At 40.6% G+C, this 24,175-nt stretch overlaps 1 protein-coding gene across 2 annotated transcripts in view; it reads right to left on the bottom strand.

Moving 5' to 3' along the window:
• Positions 1 to 8,462: 8,462 nt before the first annotated feature.
• VIPR2 (vasoactive intestinal peptide receptor 2) overlaps positions 8,463 to 24,175 on the bottom strand; it is a 158,191-nt gene continuing 142,478 nt past the window's right edge. For both annotated transcript variants that reach the window (XM_004447634.4, XM_071215386.1), the window contains 7 exons: positions 22,391 to 22,541; positions 21,628 to 21,688; positions 20,057 to 20,126; positions 19,329 to 19,420; positions 12,326 to 12,455; positions 12,205 to 12,246; positions 8,463 to 10,405 (listed from right to left, as the gene is read on the bottom strand). In XM_004447634.4, coding sequence (XP_004447691.1) covers positions 10,232 to 10,405; positions 12,205 to 12,246; positions 12,326 to 12,455; positions 19,329 to 19,420; positions 20,057 to 20,126; positions 21,628 to 21,688; positions 22,391 to 22,541 — 720 coding nt within the window. In that variant the 3' untranslated portion in view covers positions 8,463 to 10,231. The remainder of the gene's footprint in view (positions 10,406 to 12,204; positions 12,247 to 12,325; positions 12,456 to 19,328; positions 19,421 to 20,056; positions 20,127 to 21,627; positions 21,689 to 22,390; positions 22,542 to 24,175) is intronic.

Genomic DNA, 24,175 nt, shown 5'->3' on the forward strand with positions numbered 1-24,175 from the left:
AAAAACCTATTAGTTTAATTCATTAAATTATTATTGAAAGGGAAAAAAGCACACACTAATCTAAAAAGATACTAAAAGGCTTATGTATCCCCACATCCATCAGTTACTGGTTGTTGATTGTCTCTAGCAGTGCATGAAATCTTGGGTAAGACAGTTTTCTTCAGCTGAGGTAATCCCCAAGAGATCTGAGAGCTGAGGGCAGGTGCTGGCAGCTCTGCCATCTGCTGGGAGAATATTGGGGGATTTTGAAGAAGGCTCTGAGCAGAGCATCACAGCACAACACCAGACCTGGAATAGTCCTGTTGATTAAAAGGTCAAAATCAGTGCCTGGAGCCTGAGTGAGATCATGGATGGTCAAGGTCAAAACTATTTCTTTTCAGCTTCTGGATGGCTTATCTTTTCTTTGAAGTCTGTAGTGGGGTTCTTTGGTTGAAAGAAAGAGACTCCAGCCAAGTTAGGCTAAAGGAAACTTTTGGAAGAATGTTAGAAGGATATAAGGAATGGAGACCCCAGGTTAGAAATGGGCAGGAATGGAGCAGCTTGGGAGGCAGAGAGACAACTGCAGAAATGTGCTCATGCAAGAGAAACTTGTCAGGGCATCCCTACCACCACAGAAATGATCTCCAAATGTTTTCAGCCTCTTTGTCATGTTTGCTAATAATTCATGTTCCAGGGTGGAGCATCCAATCAGTCCAGCTGGGGTCTGGTTGATGAGAAGGCCAATTCCCCAAATGAGTGCAGGGTGGGCAAACATCAACAAAAGTCTTGTGCAGTTCATGACTCCAGCACAACTTTATACCCATATCCTACTAAAAGAGGAATATGGAGGGGGAACTTTTGGGTGAAATTTTTAGTTCACCCAGGACTTTGTTTAGATGAATAAGCTAATGCCGTCATTGTGTCATTTAGTTGACATGTTTATTTTGCAAACACTCTTACAATTTGAAACTGTATATTATTTTTGAAAATTCCTCTAATATGTTTCCCCATGTTATCCAAATTCTAGGGGTAAGCAGTTATGGGGTGCTTGGAGATTATTTTCATTGCTCACATCCCTCTTCCATGGTACTCAAACCTCCTGTCTATGACAGTTTGAAGCTGAGAGGACTTGAAGATCATGTCCTTAGAGCTAATCCATTCCCGTGTGTGTATATCTATTGTCAGTGGGAACTTTTGATTAAATTACTTCCTTTAAGGGCCTTTGATTAGATTAAGAGGTCTTAATCCTCTTACTGTTGCCCTTCATAAATGGAAGAAACATGCAGAGAAACAGAGAAAAACTCCTAGAAGCTTAGAGAGGATGCCCCTGAAGCCAGAAGCTGAAATCAATGAAACCCAGGAGAGAGAAAACCACAGGAGCATAGAGGAAGCCAGAGGCAGCTAGAAGCTGAAAGCAACTGAGCCTGGAGTACAATGCAGAGACCTGCAGATGTAGCCATTGTGCCTGATCACCCATAGCTGTAGCTCAGGGAGAAAGCATCTCTTTTTTTTTTTTTTAAAGATTTATTTATTTTTATTTTATTTCTCTCCCTTTCCTTGCCCCCCAGTTGTCTGCTTTCTGTGTCCATTTGCTGTGTGTTCTTCTGTGTCTGCTTATATTCTTTCAACGGCATCGGGGATCTGTGTCTCTTTTTGTTGCGTCATCTTGCTGCGTCAGCTCTCCATGTATGTGGTGCCACTCCTGGGCAGGCTGCACTTTTTTTGTGCTAGGCAGCTCTCCTTACAGGGCGCACTCCTTGCGCGTGGGACTCCCCTACGCGGGGGACATCCCTGCGTGGCATGGCACTCCTTGCGCGAAATCAGCACTGTGCATGGGCCAGCTCACCACACAGGTCAGGAGGCCCTGGGTTTGAACCCTGGACCTCCCATGTGATAGGCAGACACTCTATCTTTTGAGCCAAATCCACTTCCCAGAAAGCATCTCTTGATGATGCCTTGATTTGGACATTTTTCTCTGCCTTAGAACTGTAAGATTATAAATTACTAAATCTCCATTCTAAAAGCCAACCCATTCCTGGTATATCGCCTTGGCTGTCTTTAGCAAACTAAAACAGCATCCATGCTAGAAAGTCTTGCACCACACTCATTTCTCTGTACTGTGAATGGAAATGGTATTTCCTCTCTCGTGTGTATTTTAATTTTCAGTTTCCTATGGACTAAAAGGAAATGTTTCTTGTTAAAGGGATTTCAGAATTAGGGACCATGAGGGTGGAATTTCTGGAGCTGAAGGAGCTGCTTCCTAATTCTCTTTGTCAAGTGACCTTACTCCTTCCAGCTCGCCTCAAGCAGGTTCTCTCTCAAGTTTAGCAATCACCATCCTTCCTAGGCAAACGAGTGTTTTTAAAAAGCTTGGCTGTATGCACACGCAGCTCCTCCCCCAGCAGTCTCTCTGCCCTCGCCACACACAGAGATCAATTCGGTGACATTGCTGCTGACCCGATTTCAAATGGCCAGTCTGTTTAGCAATAGGCTTTGAATTCCCTATAGCCACGAGGCCAGAGGCCAGGGAAGCCAAGAAATAATGTGCGACAATATTTTCTCAACCTTTCTCTCCCTCATTTGGTAGACAATTGATCTCATTTGTCTTCACAGTGAATTTAAGCAATTTGGGGAAAAGGGGTCATGAACCCCAAACAAGGGAAAAGGTAACAGGGGCTTTTGGCAAATTTAGAGTGAGTGGTGAGGGTCCTTGGAGCAGGCCAGAGAAGTGGCAAAGGAGGGGGTGGGTCAAGCATCCTAAACCCAAAGTGGAGAAGTGATGTATCAGAAATTGGGTAAGATAACTTACCCTGGCACCACTCCCTCTAGTCCACCCCACTACTTTAAAGAGAAGAACTGCTGATGTTTGAATCATTTAAGAAGTTTGGCCAAAAGCACTAAGAGAAAGATGACATGACACCTCTTGAACATGCTTTCACCAAAGCAGCTGACTTGCTTTAGGAGAAGGATTGTGTCAGGACAGGAAGGTAATCTGAATTTCAGCTATACTCAAAGGTGACTGTAGCAAATGCTCTGAAGAAACTGATGCTTCTCTATCTCCTCTTCCTTTATAATCCCTCTGCTAATTTTTCATGTCCAGCTTCCAGAGAAACGATTGTTTGCAGCAAGAGAATTAATTCTGGCCAAGGCCAGGTGTTGTTTCTAGAATGGCAGGGAAATGGGAGGAAATAGGAAAGAGATTCCCAGGTCACTCCTTATAGTGATTAGTCCATGTGAGATGGGGCCACTGGAGAACTGGCATATTTTGTTGATTTCTTTATTTACAACCCATTTCCCTGATAATCCCCATTGGTGCCTGGACCAAGACATCCCCAAAACATTCACAAACTAGATAAATATACTGTGCAGATATAGCTCCAAGACATGTTTTCTGACTTCCCCCTCTAACTGTGTGGCTCCCCACTAGTCCTTCCTATGTAGAAATTCTCAAACCACCACTGCTGGGCCCGTGTGAGATCACTGCGTCCTTCTCTGTCAGCAATGGTTATCACCAATAACAGATTTCTCACATGCCAAACCTGGACTGGTTCTAGGGATTTTTCTCAGCATTAGCCTCCAGGAAGCCACTACCAGGCAACCAGGCTTGCCATATGGTTTGGAGCCACGTACCATCCCTATCTTCATGGGACTTCTTTGTGAAGGCCCTGGACCTAACTTGCTTAGCTGTTGGGAATCTTAATGTGTCACTCCACTCTTCTGTCTCTCCTTTCTATAGACCTTGTTATCTATATTAGATTTTGTGGCCTGACCTTGATCTTGCCATTTACTATCTTTATACTGAACTCTTACTTTGTTGTTCCTGCCCTCAGCCTGTAATCTGACCTTAACTTTATTGACTGCTTTAGCTTAGTGTCTCAGACTCCAATTTAGTGGGCCTGATCTTTTAGGGAAATTTTCCCTGATGGGTCTTCTTCCCTTGTAAGATTTCTCATATCCCTGGCATGGTCTCTTTAAGGGCCCAAATAGAACTGTGGGGAAAACGTAGGGTTTGATTCATTTAAAAATATATTTTAGAGGGCTTGATTCATGTAAAATTATATTTTAGACATTGCTCTCTGGAACCTGTTGTTTAAATGAAAAATGCTATCTAGGTTGAAATCTTAAGTGGTGTGGTTAGGGAAAGTTGGTTACATCAACCATTTTGCTGGGTGCTTTACATACTATTTCACAGTGGGTGGCAAGTGTTGACTGCTTAATTACAGCAACCCTCAATGAGACCAAGAACTAAACTATAGGTTTGGCTCAGATTCATTTTGGGTACTATTTGGATATTTTAGCTTGAATCTAGTTGAATAGTTTTTATGCATACCTTTTTTCCTTTTCTTTCTTTAAAAAATAGATTCTTTATATGAAAAGAAAATAGTTTACTTCATAGGTCAGTGAGAAATGTATTTGGAATCAGTTCAGTTTGGGGTTCTACAATTTCATGTGATCTGTTATGGTATTTGGCTCATAATCTTGCTCTAATCTCTCACTCAAAGCTCTTTTTCATGTAACTATGGGGTTAGAATTATGCCACAATGCCAAAATGGAGAACAAGGCATACCTTTGGTCATCCCCTTTTAGCCTAGGAAAACTTCTAAAGGGTAAGACAATATCCTAAACTTTTAGCTCTTGAAAAATTCCATATGCTGGTTTTAGAAATGGAACGTTATTTGCCATCCAATATTTTAAAAAGCAATGCATTAATTTTATTCAACAATGGCCAAAGTCCATTTTATTTTGACATTGATCAGGCATTTAGGTAATTGATATGCATGCAGGAGGACCTTTAGCAACAGGGTAATATCACAATTTTAAAACATTAGGCAACCCCAGAGTCCCAGGGATATTACCTCTTTTATAGACTACCTTAACTAAGTGTGGAAATTTTTCCTTCATGATGTCTCTTTCCTAGTAATTGACACTAGTCATTCTTTTGATTTCTATTCTGTAACCCAAGCCCTGACCTCTTCATTTTGCATCTGCAATGATACCGTAATCAAATTACTGGATTCTCATCCAAGTCTCTTCCTTCTCTTTCCATCTACCAAAAATTGCCTAAATAATTTTCCTAAAACATGGCCTTGGCCATGTTCTTCCCTAGCTCAAAAGCCTTGACAAGCTCCCAGTTTTCTAAAGAAATCAAATTTTCATATGTTAGCCATTGGTACCCTTGCTGATCTGAGCTCATCTCTATTTCCACACATATCCCCTATTACTCCTCTATGGAACTTGGTTTGCCTCACTTGGGAAACTGTGCTATGCTATGTCCATTCCTCCATTTAAAATTATTTTTAAGGCTCCTTTTTTTATAAATTTCACTCATCCTTTAACACCTAATTCAAAGTCTACCTTTTCCTTCAGGGAAGCAGAGAAAGGATCCAAGGGGAAGCCTTTCTCTTTAGGAAGTACCGGGGACAGAAACTGGGACCCCAGGACCTCATATATGGGAAGCAGGCATTCAGCCATAGAACTACACCCACTTCCCACCCTCCCTGCACTCTTGACATTTGTCTTCTGAAGTGCTCCTGTGGAATCTTATGGTCAGACAGACAGATGGATGTACAGACACGGAGATACAGTATAGACCAGATATGGCTGACTGTCACATATGCTGATAAATCTGTCATCCAGTTTTCCTTCCCAGGGTAGTGTTAGGATCAAAAGAACAAAGTCCATGCATTAAAAGTATTTTTAAATAACTAAAGGCCTTCACTTGTACTTTCTATACAAGATAGAGGCAACTCATCGGTTTCAGCACCTCATGGGCACTTTTATCCTCTTCCCTCCTACACGGAGCTGCTCCTAAGCATTGCTCCTATGTTCTGCTTAAATTTGCCCCCTATAGCTACTGCTAAGAAAAAAAGTCCCTCTGTAGTCCTTGATCCCCTCATCTCTTATTTGCCTTCTCATCTCTTCCTTTCCTTGAGATTCTCCATGACAAAAGCCCAAGGATCAGTCTCAGGGTAGAATTCTCTGTGGAGGGTGGGGAAAGACAAATGCTGAAGTGAGCCATGCCAAAGTACTTTTCAGAGGGCAAAGGGATGGCTGATTTGGAACACTCATTTACAAATTTCTATCCAAGTATTCACTATATATGTGTATTTTATATACACATACATGCTTTAATCATACAAAAACACAAGATGGGGGTGTCTTATGCATCTCTATAGCTTCTAGAGGGTTTAAAAAATTGATAATGCTCAGGTTGAGCGTTGAAAGATTTGGGAAGACCATCTATTCATGCTGTGTAAAAATCTGCATAACTGCCACATTATAATGGTCTTTATTAGATTGTGTATTTTTGAATCTGAAAGGGCTGTAAATTAATATGATTGGAAATGGACAAATTTTTGCATATTCTAGATTCATAATTGTAATAATTTAAAGAGTGATGGCTTGTTTGCTTAAGGTGCTCTGAATTTACATACTGCTTTCTTAGACTTTATCACATACAACCTTAACAATGCAAGGGACATGTAAAATCCTGAATCTTCGAAAGAGAGATTAGTTTTACTCAGTCTCATTAGTTCATACTTATATTCTAATAGTTAATTTTTTCCCTTATTGTTTCTTCAGTTCCAGGTGTTGAATAAAAGTAGCTTTACAAAGATCCCAATAATAGCTCTGGGGATGAGTATGCACCCTAAAAACCTGCTGCACAGTGGGGCTCTGTGTATGTCACTGCAAAGGCTAAGGTGGGACTATTTTTCATAAGCAAGGAGACCACCTACTTACAATCTCTTACCCACCCCACTTTCCTTATTAAACCTGTAGAATAAATAAAAGAAGCGAGAATCCCTTTTCTTTCCATCTTCCAAAGAAAACTTCTCTGTATAAAAAGATGCCCTAAATCCTTTATAATGCCTCCCAGGGCAGCTGCACTCCCTAAAAGCACACAATAGCTTCATAAAGGCAGTGTGGACAACAACAAGGCAAATGATGCACGCTCTCCGTGGAGCAGTCAATTTTTTTTTCTCTTCCCTGTTTCCCAAGAATAAAAACATTAATTTGCAAAATGGCAAGCAGGACGTGCCATTTAGATGAGGTGGCTGTCTTGAATGACTGCTAGGCTGGTTATCTGTCCAATGATGTTTATGGATGGGGCTGAGGCTCAGATTTATATTTGAATTAAATAAAAAAAAATCTTTCTATAAACAGAAGGACGCAAATGGATAAAAATCATGAAGTGTTGCTCACTGTCATAATTAAAGAATGACAAATTGAGTGGCTTTTCACCTATCAGGCTAGAAGAGGTTAAAAACATTGCTAATAGAAGTGTTTTGGGAGAGTGTGAGAAACCGAGCCCTGCCACAGTGTCAGTGAGAGTGTAAACTTATAGCCACCTTTTTGTAGGGCAAATACCTACCAAGAATTAAATACTTATGCCCTTTAACCCAACAGTCCCACTTTTAGGAATTTGTTCTGTGGAAATACTCACTGGTGAAAAGCATCTCAACTATTCCTCATTATGGAGCTGAGTGAATAAACTATGTGATATTCATACTATGGAATATGCAGCTGTTAAAATGATTCTGTATGTGTACAGATATGAAACCATCTGTCTTAACTGGAAGAAAAAACAAGTTGCAGACCCTTCTATTTAATAAGACAATACATCATTTTATACAAAATTTCCATGGAGGAAAAGAAGAAAGGGAGAGAGAGAATGATAGGTTTGCATAAACATAGAGGCAAATATTGGGGGATGATAACAGCCATTAATTAAATATTTACCTCTTCAAACATTGGCAGGAAGAAGATGGAATTCAGGGTTTTCACTTTCTAGGTAGCATTTGTATATAATATTTGAATTTTTATAGTTCTCCTCTATTATTGATGTGACCTGAAAACCTGACCAAAAATAGACGTTGCAAAAGATCTTTGATAAGAATTTACAAGTTATTTTCATGGTATTCTCAGTATTTTCTTCACCTGGTTCTATTGTCAAGTACTGAATTCTGTCTATCGGGAATATTTTCCAACCCTAAAGAACTCTGCACCAAATTCCGCTCTACAATCAAACAGTCCACGGCACAGCGGCCTCCTCAGGACTGGCAATGAGGCTGCTATGTGCCGAGGTCTGGTGTCCCTTCTTTCTGCTTCCTTTGCTCACATTAAACTCACCAGAGTCTGGATCTTCCAGCTCATTTCTCAGCTCTCTCTGGAGAATCTGATTTTTAGCAGTGTGTTGTATTTCCCCTGACAATGAAACAGTTTGGTTGAGCATGGGAATTTATTAGAAATAGATTTTATCAGCCTGTTGCATAAATGTGGTTAAGGGTCACTGCGTGCACACACACCCACCCACCCACACCCAGCCCTGCTCCTAGGTAAGAGGTTTTCAGATTCTGCAGAGCTGAGGATGTGGGGTATGTGAGGGCAGGCAGGCAAAGCCCTGTTCTTTCGTCTCTTCATCAGTCTTCCACCCCCGACCACAGCAAGCGCTGTTTGCTGGTCAAAGTGAATTCTTACTCAACTTACAGATATGAAATTAGGTTTTATTGAAATATTTACACAGCTCATTGCTCATTACATGGAGGAATATTCAAGAGCTGACGTTTTGTACACATTTACATACATTTTAAAACAATGACTGTAGACTATTTGATCACCCACTCCTCTATTGTCTAACCACTTCTATTAGTAAATATTCTCTTTACCAACTTCCTTTTCTGTTTACCAGGCAAGATAGAAGAGTTCCTGGCTCTATGTAGCCTTGGCACATATTTAACTGAGGAGAATTTTATTCGGCTCCCCCTTCCCTGTTTCTATCTCTGGCACATTCTAAATGACGGGACTAACAATTACCCTGTACCTGGGCACATCCTGTCATCCTTTGCTATTATACTGGAGTAGCACCTTAAAGTTTACAAAACACTTTCAGTTACAACATGTTGGCTTTACCTCAAAAAGTGCTGTGAGGGCCAGGCAAATGCTTTTATCTTCCTTTTAAAGATGGGAAGGCTGAAGAGCAGGGGAGGTGAGTGGTTTCATTAAAAAGAGAATATATTTTCTGTTTCCCCTGGAGTCACAAGATACAGTTCCTTCTGTGTTCCATGTCGCCTTGAATTCAGCCAACGGTGCCCTTCAAGGTCTCGTTGAGTGTTCAGGTCCGGAGGAGCTGAGGACTTCTCATATGGCAGAGTTTGAAGGGTATGGGAAGACCTCCTTGCACAAAAATAGTCTTGCTACCTGCTTGGTAATGGTGACGGAAATTGCCCCATAAGGCATCTGTTCATTGGTGGAAGGGCTCTAATTAAAATGCACATGCCCTGAGGAGGGTAATATGTTCCTATGAGTATTATTCTGCTGTTATTACCTGATTATCTCTTCTGTCCACTTTCTTTGCTGAGGTCAAAAAAAGCCCTGTGGGAATGAGCTAAGGCTTGGTTAATCCTGATGGGAGGAACAGGCAGAAGAAAGTCTAGAGCTGGACAGTGCAGGATGAGCATCCCAGGACGACGGGACAGGGTGAGGGGTGGGCCAGGTGGAGCATGGAAGGGAGGGGCTGGGTATCTGCTCTTTCTGATTTTGTCTGGTCCAACTCGGCTTCCACTTTACTTGGACAGTCAGGCATAATTTCATGAAATTCCTAATCCAGCTTCTCTACACATATCCTGGAGATAAGAGGGTTCCCCTTATAGGGCCCAGAAAGAGGGAGAGAGTCACTGATGTGGGTGTGATTCCAATCAGGGTGATCACGCAGAAGGGAAAGCTGCCTTTCACCCTCTGAAACCTCAGATCCCAGCACCTCCTTCCACCATGCCTTTGCTTCTTACTGAAACTAGTGGGTGTTTTATGAGAGGAAGCACTGAGAATAGAAAATCCTTTCATTACCCCCTCAGCAGTTGTTGGATCACAAATTGTGGGCCATGACATTTTGTTTTGATATTTAGTGTCCACCTCATTCTCTCCTATTCGCTTTGAAAATGGATCCAGCTATAAGGTTGAAAACATTCCATGTCCTAAATGTCTCATGAACAAACTTACTTAAATGCTGGAGTTTAGCAATAGTTAGCATTTAAATCCAAGCAAATTACAGTATAACCCGAGTTTCCATGTATAGGATTAACGATTAGTTCTGTGAAGTCAAGATGGCACTGATTTATCCAACTAGGTCATTCCTAACATGTAAAACAGAAAAAAGCATCACACATTTTAGAAAAAACCCACCACAGTCAGCTGCACATAATTTTATACAGTCTTTTGTTGAGTTTGTTCGCAAATGTGGACAGATGGACATTGGCTAAATGACTGAGGTTTCAGTCTGCAGGAACGACTGGGCACGGGAATTCCGGTGGAACTGCAGGACGCTTTCCGAGCCATTTCTAGAGATTGAAGAGCTATGGAATCTGTAATCCCGGCTCATTGACTGGTTGGGGCAAAAGCTTCGCCATTTTCTTTTCAATTCACACTGTACCTGGAGGAAATGAGGAGGACAGGATAAAAATCAATGCTGGAAATAGGGGAAGAACAGACAAGTGTGTGAGCTTGAAAAATGTGAACTCACGGTACATCCTAGAAAAAAAAAGCACCACTGAATAGCCATTAGTTTTCCCTTCTGACCTTTCTTGGGGGTAGTTGGTAGTGCTGACACCCCTCTACATCCTCAGCAGATGGCTAGAAATAAAGATACTCTTGGAAAAGAAAGGTAAAGGGAATGGCGACTGGAAAGACTTGAGGAGCCAAGAGAAATATGTTGGCTCTATAATCTAAATCTTTGGGGTATTAATTTAGAGAGATCTTGAAAGTCATAAGACTTCTGTATCAAGAATCTGAGATAGTTAATTTATATTTTCAGAAAATATTTTCCACAGAAGCTGGAGGGGTATGAAAATACTTTGGATAAAAGGACATGGTTCCAGTGACTTTCTTGTTGGGCAAGGCTGGGGATATATTTGCCATAGTGCAGGCTGTTTCTTGTGAGTCTGGAATGAATGAGGTGTAGGAGTTGTTCCTACCAACAGTGAGAAAGGAAAAGAATAGCACAAGTAATAGCAGATTGGTTTAGCTTTATCAAGGGCATGCTGGTGAATGTGCTATGCTAAGGAAAGGAAAAGCTAATAATAGAATGGAGGCTGGGATGGAAGCAGGAAAAGGGGAATATGAAGGGTTGAAAACCAGCACTTAGGGTAAAATACACTTAGGTCCACTTGCAGTTAATGGTATCACAGTAGCCGAGGTGAAGGACAGGCATCTGGGAGGTAGGGGAGGGTGAATGGTGTGTGAACATCAGGGTGTCCATCCCCAGTCCAAAGTCATAACCCACCATCCTATGCTCAGAACAGGACCTGGCCACATGTTTAGGGATCTCCAGGCTGACTTCTCCTCTTGTATTTGAGGAACCTGGGAATAAAGAAGGTAGTGGCACCCAGCTGGTGATTTTCTTGTGCTTGAAATTTCCTGCTATGACCTGTTACTGATGTTGGACTGGGAATTTGGCATTTGAGACACTGCTGCAAGAGGGAAAGGAAAAGCATTTCAAATTGATTACTACATAAAGCTGCATAAAAGAGAAGAGTTAATAAAGTTTTGGCAATGCCACCTTGCAAAAGGTGACCAAAACTGAGACAAATTGATGGTTCTATGGAAAATGAGTAAGTAAGAGCATTCAGAAAATAGAGTTTAGAGCAGGAGTCACACAGCTTTATCTTAAGGAATTCTATTTCCTGAGATGTCACTAAGCCTTGTGAATCTGAGAAACATTTTCCATCAATAATTTCTAACCCCTTCTTCTATCTTCCCATTCTCAGTCTACACTGCCACCCACATGTCCACAAATCATAAGTCATGGATCAAGGAGAAAGACAATGTCTATAAGGTGTGAAAGGCTCACTTTCAAATGCCTAGCTGGAGAATTTTCTTGAAAAGAATGTGCAGAAGGGCTGGGTAATTGATATTGCATGGTGTGGAGAGAAAAGAGACTAAGGCTTTGTAAGTGGATGCTGGAAGTGAAGGCAAGAAGTTGGGCCAATATGGTTGCAAGAAAAGTGGTGTTCTATTCAAAACAAACATCTTATGGCTGAAGATAGCCATAAGATGCCCAGGCAGTGAGGTTAGGAGACAGTGGTTTTTCATGCTGAGGTTTCTGGCTTGACAAAAGGCTTGGGCTCTCTCTGATATCAATGATGTCAGCTCACAGGGCTGGGCATTTTAGGAAGTACCTCTCCAAATGAAATATTTGTACTTTAAGTTTTCAAGGAATTACAAAGTACTTACTTCACTGTTCAGGAAACAGTAGAGAACTGCCACAACCAGGCCCTGCAAACAAGAAAGAGTCATCAGAGAACAAAGCTGAATTGGGGTAATAGAACACAGGACCACCTTTTCACAAATGTACCTGAAATGATCCGATGCACAACTCAAATAGTATTTGATATTTGGAGGAAATGCCTATAGGAAATACAGCAAATATCATATAGTGAACTCCAAATAATGGAATAAGTAGCAATGTGGACTTGGCAAGTCTCCTACAAGGAAAAAAAAAAAAGGAAATTAAGCTTAGCTAATAAACTACAGCAGATTCTCTATGGGAATTATTGCTATCATTTAAAAAAAATCCACTTCGCTGCCTTTTTGAAATAATTTCAAACTGACAGAACACTTGAAAAAATAACACAGACCCCATACGGAGAACTCTAATATATCCTATGGAAATCTACCTGTCTTTTAACACTTTGCTGCCTTTGTCATATCATTGTCTGTCGGTCGATCTATCTATTGAACATTTGAGAGCAGGTTGTATACATCATAGTCCATGAACACATAATACTTACATGTATATTTCTTACAAACAAGTATTTAATCACATTAAGTAGAGTTATCAAATTAAAAAAATTTAACATTGAAGTAAAACTGAGTCTATTTTCCAATTTTTTTTATGTTCCAATAAATGTCCTTTTCTCCTCCATCTTTCAATCCTACCCAGTATCATGTATTGCATTTATTTGTCATTATCTCTTTAGTATCTCTCCTTTTATTAAAAGTGTGGAAACATATACTACATAAACCCTCCCATCCCAATCCCTCTCAAGCACATCATAGTAAGTGGGATTAATCCCATTCACAGTGTTGCAGGACTCTCACCACCATCCACTATTAGAACTTTCCCTTCATTTCAAACACAAATCCTACACACATTTTACATTATCTCCCCACTGCTCTGCACCTCAACCCTGGTAACTTATACCCTTTCTGTCTTTATGAGTTTGCATAGTCTATGATGTTTCCTTTGGGATTACCATGGATCTTAAATTTAACATCCTAAATCTAGGATAATCTCATTTGCTTTGATACCATCTAAACTTCAGTAGTATATATAACCATATTCTATACCCCACCATCCCCCTCTGCCTCAATGTATTTCTTGTCATAAATTATATATTTACACATTATGAATCAAAAACCATTGATTTATCATTACATCTTCTTTTAAAAAATTTCTCTCCCCTTCCCCCACCCCCCCAATTGTCTGCTCTCTGTGTTCATTCTCTGTGCGTTCTTCTGTTTCTGCTTGTATTCTATTAGCAGCACCGGGAATCTGTGTCTCTTTTTGTTGTGTCATCTTGCTGTATTAGCTCTCTGTGTGTGCGGCACCACTCCTAGGCAGGCTGCACTTTTTTCACATGGGGTGGCTCTCCTTAAGGGGTGCACTCCTTGGGCGTGGGGCTCCCTTACGTGGGGGACATCCCTGCATGGCATGGCACTCCTTGTGCACATCAGTACTGTATGTGGGTTACCTCACCACATGGGTCAGGAGGCCCTGGGTTTGAACCCTGGACCTCCCATATGGTAGGTGGATGCTCTATCAATTGAGCCAAATCTGCTTCCCTGATTTATCATTACATCTTATGCATTTGCCTTTTAGATCCTGTAGGAAGTAAAATGTGGAGTTACAAATCAAGACTATAATAGTACCAGTATTTATGTTTACCAGATCATCATCCTACTGGAGGTCTTTACTTTTTCAAGTGGCTTCAGTGAATTGTCTAATGTCCTTTCCTTTCAACCTGCAGAACTCCTATTAGCATGTCGTATAGAGCTGGTCTAGTGGTATGAAGTACCCCAGCTTTTGTTTCTGGAAATGTTTTATTCCTTCCCTCATTTTTGAAAGACAGTTTTGCCAGATCTAGAATTCTTGGTTGGCTTTCAGCACTTTAAAGATGTCATCCCACTGCTTTCTTGTCTTCATGGTTTTAAATGAGAAATCAGTACTCTATCCCTTTGAGGCTCCCTTGTATGTTTCATCTTGCTTCTACCTTGCAAAGAAAATCTCTTTATCTTTGGCATTCAGCAGTTTGATTATAACATGGCACGGTAAGTGTCTATTTGGGTTTATTAAATTTGGAATTTGCTGAGCATCTTGGATATGTGTACTCTTGTCTTTTATTACATTTGGGGAATCTTCATTGATAATTTCTTTGAATAGTCTCTCTGTTCTTTTTTCTCATCTCCTTTTTGGATTTCCGCAATGAATATATTGGTACTTTTTATGGTATCCCACAGGTTCCTCAGCTCTCCTCACTTTTCTTCATTCTTTCTTCTTTCTGTTCCTCAGACTGGATGATTTCAATTTCTTATATTCAAGTTCACTGATTCTTTCTTCTGCCAGCTCCAATCTGCTGTTGAGCCATTCTAAGGATTTTAAAATTTCTGTTACTGTGGTCTTCAGCTTTGTTTGGTTCCTTTTCATAATTTCTTTGTGTTCATCTATTATTTTCCTGCTTTCCATTTGTTCTTTGCCCATGTTTTCCTTTAGGTCTTTGAGCTTATTTGGGACCATTTTTGAAAAGTTTCTGTCTGGAATGTCCCAAGTGTGATCCTCCTCATTGCTGGTTTCTAATAATTTAATCTTCTCCTTTGCCTAAGCCATCACTTCCTATTTCTTTGCATGCTTTTTAATCTTTTTTTGAAATCTGGACATTTTAATATTCTAACATGTCATTGCTGGGACTTAGACTCTGTGGTATCTATTCTTTAAGTTTGTACCCAGCTAGTATAATGAAAGAACTTTCCTTGAGTGCCAAGTACTAACCAAACAAAAAGAAAAAAAAAAAGGAAAAAAGAAAACACCTTTCCAGTCTTTGCAGATTGACTTCTGGGGGTGATTTTCTTCATAGTGTGTTCATACAATAAATTTAGAGAATAGCTGCAAGCCAAAGAGTAGGTGTGTCCCTGACCCTTTCTGTACATTCCTCTTGTCTTGGGCATGTGTGTATATGGCCATAGGAATTCCTCTGTTTACATGGATACAAATTTCTCCTCTTCCCTAAGAAACAGTTTCCTCATGGTGCCAGGCAGTTTGTCCTATAGCCAGCAATCCTTTGCTCCAGGCTGTATGATTTGACTTGACCTTTCTCCCACAGTGTTCTGTAGGAGAGCTGCCTTCTACAATCAGGGCAAGTTCTGGTACAATGAGTTCCCTCAGACCACTACTAGACAGATTGGGCCACGTATACATGCTTCCAGGATATGCACAAGGGTTACTCTGCTTTCTCTAGAACCAGGATCTGGGACTGCACTGGGAGCATGGTCCAGTGACGGGTGGGGAAGGACCAGCCAGGGCAACAGGAGATCCTACCACATTTATGGACTTTTTTTTTTTTTGATATGGCGCTTTTTTACTGCAATCCTTTAACTTTTTTTGGAGCTTTGAGAAAGATGTTTCTGCTAGTTCTTTTTGATTGTTCAAAACTTCTATTGTGGGATGGAACTCTGAAGTTCCTTTTTCCACCATTTCTCTGCCCCACTCCCCACTGTGATTAGAATGTACAAATGTGACAATAAAAATGATTCTCCCTCAAAAAGTGGTAAATGTCTTGCAAGAAATCTTGAAGAGTACACTAAAGGCTATGTTGTTATTAGTGTCTCTTACTGTTCTACTTGTAATTGGTTTTAATAATCAGGATGTGTCATCAGCATTTAAAGGTCAGAGGCAAATTTTAGTCTCAGATCAAAAGAGCAGGCTCATAGAACAGATGAAATCTCATTTCAACAAACATTATAAAAAGTTTTCTTTAAAGGTAGGCTATTTATAGATCATGGCAAGTAATCCATGAGAACACTTCTTTATTATAATGAGTTTTGTAGAATCAGGTAAACTGTTTTGGATGTAATTTCTCTGTCCATCAAACAGTTATGATCTACCAAAATAAAAAATAGAATTTCTGCTCAATGCATTGTATGTTGAAATTAAATACTGGAACTAATTTTTCCCTTCACCATCACGTAATTTTCATCTTTCTTTTGTTCTACCCTAACCTGTCTAGTCCAAGCAAATACACTTCCAGTTTTATGACCTTCATCTGTCCCACTGCCATTATCTAAGCCAGTGGTTCTCAAATTTTAGCATGTATCAGAATCACCAGAAGGGCTTTTTAAAACACAGATTTCTGGGCCTGAATTCCTGAGTTTTTGACTTGAGTAGCTTTGGGGGTGGTCCTGAGAATCTGCATTTCTATCAAGATCCAGATGCTGCTGCTGTATGGGAGCCATGTTTTGGGAACCAGTGGTCTCGATCAGTGGTTCTTAGCAAGGGGTCCATGAGCTTGAAGTTCAAAAAAAACATTATTCTTGTGGGGATGTGTTGGTGCAGGTGTGATATATTTATTAAATCATACAGTGTAGTGTGGACTCGGTAAGGGGTTTGTGATTTTCACATGACCGACAAAGGGGTCCTTGGCACAAAAAAGGTTAAGAACCCCTGTTCCAGACCAATGATGCTCAAACTCTGTTGCACACTAGAGCCATCTGTGGAGCTTTTAAAAATCAGTATGTCCATCTAGTCTGCCCCTCATTCCAATTAAATCAGACCTCTGCTGGTAGTTTTAAAAACTTCCCAGGTGATTCCAAAGTGCGGCCAAGTGCAAGTCCAAATGTAAGGGCTAATGAGTTCACCCTTGCTACTCAACTATGGACTGCTGATCAGAAGCACTGGCATCACCTGGGAGCTCATGAGGCATGCAGAATCTCAGGGCAAACCCCAGGGCTGCTGAATGGCATCTGCAGTTTAACAAGATCCCCAGGAGATGGGCATACACATTAGTAAAGTCTGAGATGCACTGTCTTCTGCCATAGAAATAAATATCCAGTTAAATTCTCAATCTACTCAACCATATAGTCCTCAAAAAATGTGAGTTGAGGGGTAAGGAATGAAGATGACCCATTTTTGCTCCCCTCCTCCCACCTTCTCTTGTTAGTTGCCTCCCTCAACACTTATACAAAATCACTAATTTATTTTCCACCCACTTGCTAATCTGCCCATTTAACTTTGTAAGGTACCCCTGGTCCTTGCATTTAACTTCTCTGTGTTCAGTGTTAGTCTGGTGAATAAGAGATGGGATTCTGTAGGGAGCTATGCCCTTTACTTAAATGTTAGAGAAAGCTCTTTAGTTAAATGTTAGAGAGAGAACCTGCTTTGACTTCCATTATTAATATTTCAGAAGTTTGCCATTACACTAGTTTCTAGAAAAGAGCTTTTAATGAGGCTGATTCCTCTTGGGCTTCATCCACAGAGTGTTTTGTTACCCCTGTCACAAAATCATTATATAAAATAGGCATAAAGATATGACCCAGAGGGTGGAGTATTGGGAGATGCTCAGCCTCTTTGTTATCTTAGATAAAAAATAGATTCTATTCTATGATCTCCACTTAATTTTGTTTCAAAAATAAAAGCTTCCATTTCTGAGACCAACTCAACTAAAGAACCAAATGAAAAGGTCAAGAGAGAAGCTAAACAAGATTTATGGAAAATCAAACATTTAATTTGAAGGGCAACCAGGAACTTACTGCCTCTGTCCTTATAGCTGCAAAGCCCTGGGGTAAGGCCGGGGAACCGGCCTGGCTTCTCACCCGAGCCTTACATGGGCTCCAAGGGTTACCTGACTCTCCATTATCATTTCCGGGTTTGACATTGGTCCCGTCTCTAGGTCTGGCTTTTTGTACAGCCTTTAACGGTGGACTGGGGGAGAATAACTAATTCTTTGGATTGTTCCACAGTGGAACAATCAGACTTATCTGCTCACCAGTCTTTTAAGTTGTTTCCTGGCGCCAGGCACTAATGCCTTTCAATTTACTCTACTGACAATTATTTTTACTATTCCCATTTGACAGATGAGGAAACTGAAACAGAGAGAGGTTAAATCACTCCTCCCAGGCTACCCGCTGGTACGTAACCCTAAACTTCCAGACTCCACAGTCCATGCTCTTGTCGCCTGTGCTAAACTGCCTGTTGAAAACCATCTGTCCAAAAGCAGCTATCCAAAACCACACTCTGTGTTTTCCATAGGGAGAGAAGGAAAGGACGCAGGTGAGGTGGACCCTGTGCTGGACTTTCCAACCTACAGGATTGTACTGAATCCTCAAAGCAGTGCTGAAAAGCCGCACTGATCCCATTTTCCAAATGAGGCCGAGGCCCAGGGAAGTCAGGTAACTTACCCCAGGTCGCAAAGCCTGTAGCATGACTGTGATTCTAACCTGGTCTGTTTGGTTCTGAGGCTCCTAGTGGGCTGCACTGACACCACTTCAACTAAATTATTTTATACAAATTTTATATTTGAGTTGTAGATTTTTTTTTCTTTATAAATTCTTTCAGAATCTACATTTCTTTATAGATTCTTCAGCTTATCATCAATTAGCTGGGTGATCTTGGGTAATTTATTTAAGTACTTGTGCTTCTCTTTCCTCATTTACTGAATGGAGATAATAATAACCATCTTCACGTAATCATTCAGTCAATAAACAATAAGTGCAAGACCCTATATTAGGTATCAATAGTTAAATGGAATGCAAGACAAACACACAGCCACGACCATGTGGTCTCATGGTGAGGACAGAATTAAACAGAAAATGAAAACGATGTGTGGTGAGGGGGAAAAAGACTACATGTTAAAAAGTGGGCAAAACGCTTAACTAAGTACATTCACTGAAGAAGAAATCCAATAAATAAAAGTTGATTCACTTTAATGATCATCACATAAAGAAGCTGTATTATTTTGGACAAGAAAAAGATACTTTTTATCCCTGAATGTCAGATACATGCAGATCATATGTACATTAGCAACAAGTGTATTCCTGTGACTAAATGGGAAAAAAGTGGGCCATTTGCTGCTTGCCCACTTATTAGGACCTCTCCCTCTGGTCAACCCCCCCCCCCCCCCCCGCCCCAGTAACCCTGATGATCCTTCCTGGCAAATAAGTTCTAGATACTTTCTGCTTTTCATTTATGCATTTAGTTCTTCATTAAAATCAGGTGCTTTCATTTTCTGGGCCATCTGAAGGCTGGTGAGGGGGGACTTCAGGGGTATGATTTTAGTATGACAACTGGTTTCTACCCAAATACTCACTTATACTGTGATTGATCATTGCCGCCTACATCTGGTGACGTTAACTTCTGCAGTAAAATTCTGATGATACTAATGAAAAGGACAAAGTTGACCTGCACAGAAAGACAGTAGATTTGTGCATGATTTTCTACTGCACAGTCCCCAGAAACCTCCCAGGTGGATGGGTACGAGTGGGATTTCTGCTGGGCTCACCCCCCACACATTCTGGTTTTGTCCCATCTGACTGAGCCCTTATCCTACTGGCTTTGGGTATGGCTCCAGGCACTATCCATCAGAAAGACCAGAGCACTGCCAATCGGCTGGCCTGTTCTGGAAGTCGGGGCTAGACATCCTTCTCTAGGCTGAAGTTATATTTTATGACCTCAGCTTGTAGCAACACAAATTAATTCTGAAATATGAAATGTACTGATGGAAATCCAACTTAGACCTAAAATCAAGCATCCTTGGTTACTGTGAATTTAATTCCCTTTGAGGCACCCCGTTTGTTCAGAGTGGACTTCTGTTCCCTCAAATTCCCCTTCTTCCCTGAAGATGTAACTGAGGTAAACTGGATTTATACAGGGAATGAGTTCTAACTGTTTGGGTAGAGTCAGGCTTCTGAGAGGTTCTTCTCTCAGAAGACTGAGTAGAAAGGAGGTATTTATATTTAATAAAGAATAACGGGCTTATTCTCTGCCTAAGTGTACAAGTCAATGGATAATTCATGTTTCAATAGAGAAATTACTTACTATAATAGAAATTAAAATTGGTATTCTTATAACCCACCAGGGAACACTGTGATCGTTTGTATCCCAGCAACTATTGAAAAGAGAGAGAAGGAAAATCACGTTACCACTGATTTCATCTAGCAAACAAAGTACATGAAGATAAGTATGCTGCCTGTGGATTTATCAGTTATACTGTGCTTGCAATATAAAACATGCTGTCACCAGCTTTACTGCATGTATCATCTCATTTGGTTTTGTAGAGAGGTCCCTTATGACCTGCCTATTTACTCGACTCTAAAATCACAATTATACTGCATCTAGACATCTTGAAACAATCAGTCCTGAGAGAGTCATTTTGTTTAGTTTTCTTCTTCTCACCATGATAGTCTGCTAATGGACAGGGTGAAACCAAAGCGCAACCCTAGAAAGCTGGGAGAAGGAGCAGGTTAAATTCAAAATACAGTGTGTCTTAACTTGATTCTTGGTATAGCCAAAGTTTAGTCTGGCTCCAAGTGCCCTCATAAACAAAGGATATTTTTTTTTCTCATGGAAAGGAAGTTTTTCTCTTATTGCCTAAATGGTTTGTACCTGTATCTTGACTGAAGGTAATAAAAACGTTTTTAGAATATTTGAGGCAGTACAGCTAGGAATGTTTGGTCTAGAAATATACTTTCAGTTTTTGATTTTTGGCCTAAGTGTTGTCTCCAGTATGAAGCCATGGTATTGTCAAAGGCTACAATTATTCCCCTCCCTGTAGCCACACTCCTTTGCAATATGACTTTGCAGTGCCTCCCATCAAGAGGGGGAGTCTATCTCCTCAGTCCCAGAAACTTAGCTGGTTTTGGCATGTGCTTTGGCAATAGGATGTGGAGAAAATGCCAGTTTGGAGCCTAGACCCAAGAAACTTCCAATTACTCTTTTGAAACCCCAAAGGGACCCTGTGAAACAAGCCCAGTGTAGCCTGCTGGGGGGTAGGAGACCATGTGGAGCACAGAAGAGCCTTCCCAGCTGATGTGGTCACAAGTATGTACCTTTATTAACTATTAGCCTAACCATTCACAGGAGATAAAGACTGAACTCATTGTATACAAAATCACAAGAGTTCTGAGCCCTATTCTGATGGCATTCTATGCTTAAGATGTAATAATCAAGAACAACTCTCTTGGGAAAATGTTACCTGTACTCCAGCTGGCTGTTTTATTCTGAGATTCAATAGCTCAACCTCTTGAACACTTTGATCCAGGCAAACACATGCCTTTTGTTTTCTGTTTTCTCCCACTTAAGATGCTGCCTCCCTGGCTCTGCCTGACCCACTCTTGAAAAGCTAGATCAGTTCTCATCTTCTACAAGAATCTTCCTTCAAATACTCCAACCCCAAATAACCCCACTCCCTGTGAATTTTGGTGTCTTTTCTTCTCATTTATTGACCATCCAAATACTCTGTGTGGAACTCTTCTATTGGTTGGAACTGCTTCTTGTCTTTTGAACTAGATAATAAGCTTCTATTTTCCAAAAGAAATTAATATATACAGGTACTTAAGCAACATTGCCTGATCTTATTTTAAAGGGAAAGATATAGGAATGGCACTCACCCTGTGTCTTCTAGAAGAAGCCTTGTCACCGTCCATACAATTATGCACAGAGTGGGGATGCCTGCAGAAAGACTGCTGGTTATACACAGACCATGGGCTAAATGGGAATAGGGTCAAATAATCTGGACACAAACAAATAACTTTATTAACCAGAATCATAAAGAGTGATGGCATTCTATAATTAAAAGATTAAGTGTGTGGAAGAGTACAAAAGATGTCTTTATTGACTTTGTGACACCATGAAGAAGGTGTTTTCTGTGTTTGCCTCTTCCCTACTGATGTGAAATGTCTCACAACATTATATCCCTTTCCAACCTTGGTTAAGAAAAGGTTCCTGCTCTTCCTTTGGTCCTTTCTTTCTGATTTTCCACCCATCAGTGGGAAGAGGGAAGAGGTGTGAACTCAGATCACAGTTGGAGTCTGGGGAGAAAGGGGCTAGGAATGGGAGTTTAAAACAGTTTAAACTAGTTTCTGGTTACTGGAAATATTAAAGGGTTGGCTGTAGAAGGAACCTCAGGTAGTCCTAAAATGATCCTGAAATGCACCCTACAGGGGTGTCAAAGTATATTTCTGAGCTAGTAAAGTCTGCATCTTTTGGGTCAGGTGGGATGGGAATTAGGAACCAGGAAGATTTGCGTGGTGACTCTGTGATGGGATGGAGGGTAAAGGGAGCTCGCAGATCAGGGCTTCAGGCAGGAGGGCTGGAGGTATTAACTCATGGGGCAAGGGTGGGGAGAATGAGGCATGCTTTTGTAATCCTTACCCCATCCAATCAGAAGGTAGACCAAGAAGTATCTGTTTGGGGAGAATATGGCCACAAGGAGGGTGTGGAGGTAGAGTCCTTCCACTAAGAGCCAAAAAAAGTTTGCCATGATACAATACTGGAAGAACACCAAAGTCAACTTGCAGCCAACCTGGAATATCATAAACAGAACAAGAGAATGTGGTCACATTTAGATAAAAATAGTTTATGGCAGACATTGCTGCTCCAGTACATAGCACACTCTCATGTTTGTATAAGGAATAAAGGACAAATCAGGGTGCAGTCAAGGGAAGGGAAGTGATAAATACAGTGGTGAGGGCGTTCACTAAAAGAAATGTGTGTTATGTTAGAGTGAGGCCCTTTGTATATACATGACGCCCCAGGAGACTATTTACATGAGTACTTTGAACTTACTGTAAGATAAACATAGGGGGAAAGAGGCAAATGGAAATAACCATCCCTAAGAATAGTAAACTCATAACTTTCAGAGTGAACTGCTGGAAGGTTTCACTAAACATTGAATTTTTTCACACACTTGCCTGACCTCTTTTCTTCGCTTTCTCTGCCCCATCTCCAGTTTCTTGCTTCTTCATCCTCTCTCTGCTCCTCTTCAACTCTTTTCCTGGTCTCATCCCTTCCAACCCATTGCCCTCCACCATCCACTCAAAGCTTCCTCCCACACATGAATGGAAGAAGGTTCTTTCTCAGTAGTGAAGAAGAGACTACATTTATCTTAGCATCTAGATTTCTAGTGTTGGAGTAAGGAGGCACCACACAGGGGGACATGGCACCTCACATGCCATTGCTTGACATCCAGTGGTGCCTGGGTGTAACCAGGTACAATGACAGGGCTCAACAAGCATGCCGTTCCTTCTGGGAGGAGGATGAGTGGAGAAAACGGACGAAGTATATCAGCCTGTATTCCTTATTATTAATAGTAGCCCAGAGAGATGTGTGGGAAGGTCAAAACTATGGACCAAAACTAGGTTTCTAGACTTTTCTTTTACATTTTTTTTTTTTACAACCCTGTAAGTTCCTCAATTGTAAACTTTGTGAGGCTAAGAAAAGTGGTTTCAATTTTGGGAAACTCTTGACTAGAGATGAAAAAATAGAGAGAATAAGAGACATCAGGCAAATAAAAATATTTTTCCCAGTAGTTTTGAAAAGGTTTTCACTGGGAAAAAATTACATATTACACCAAATATATATATTTTAATCTCTCAAACCTTTATATGACTAAGCATACCAGGCATTACAATTTTATGAGAAAACATCGAATTGCTGCTTTAGGTATTAAGCTTAGACAAAGTATGTTGAAAAGGAATAGTACTTTCATTTCTTATTTCTTTATCTATGCTACACCCTCAGTAGGACATATGTATATATGTGTATATAAGTATAGTCACTCCCAAATATACCATATATACATTTGCATTCATATTTACACATCTACATATATCAGTGTGTGTGTGTATATATGGGATGGATATACTTACAGGAAACTCATGGCCACAATTTCAAATTGCCTTTTAGGATTATGATGAGGTTTACCCTGACAGCCTATTCAATCCCATAACCTGACCCCCACCTCAGCCTCTCTTGCACTCCCACTCTTCCTTAACTTGTTCTACTTTTTCTTTTTTCCTAAGTAGAGGAAGGTACAATGTAATTTATTTTTCTTAGGTATAACTTATTTTTAATAGTTACTATTTATGGTCTGTCTTCATTAAGAGAATATAAGTCAAGTACCTAGAAGCCCACAGGGGGCCTGGAACAGTGCTCGGC

Source organism: Dasypus novemcinctus, chromosome 5, assembly GCF_030445035.2.
Source record: "Dasypus novemcinctus isolate mDasNov1 chromosome 5, mDasNov1.1.hap2, whole genome shotgun sequence".
Classification (NCBI taxonomy): Eukaryota; Metazoa; Chordata; class Mammalia; order Cingulata; family Dasypodidae; genus Dasypus; species Dasypus novemcinctus.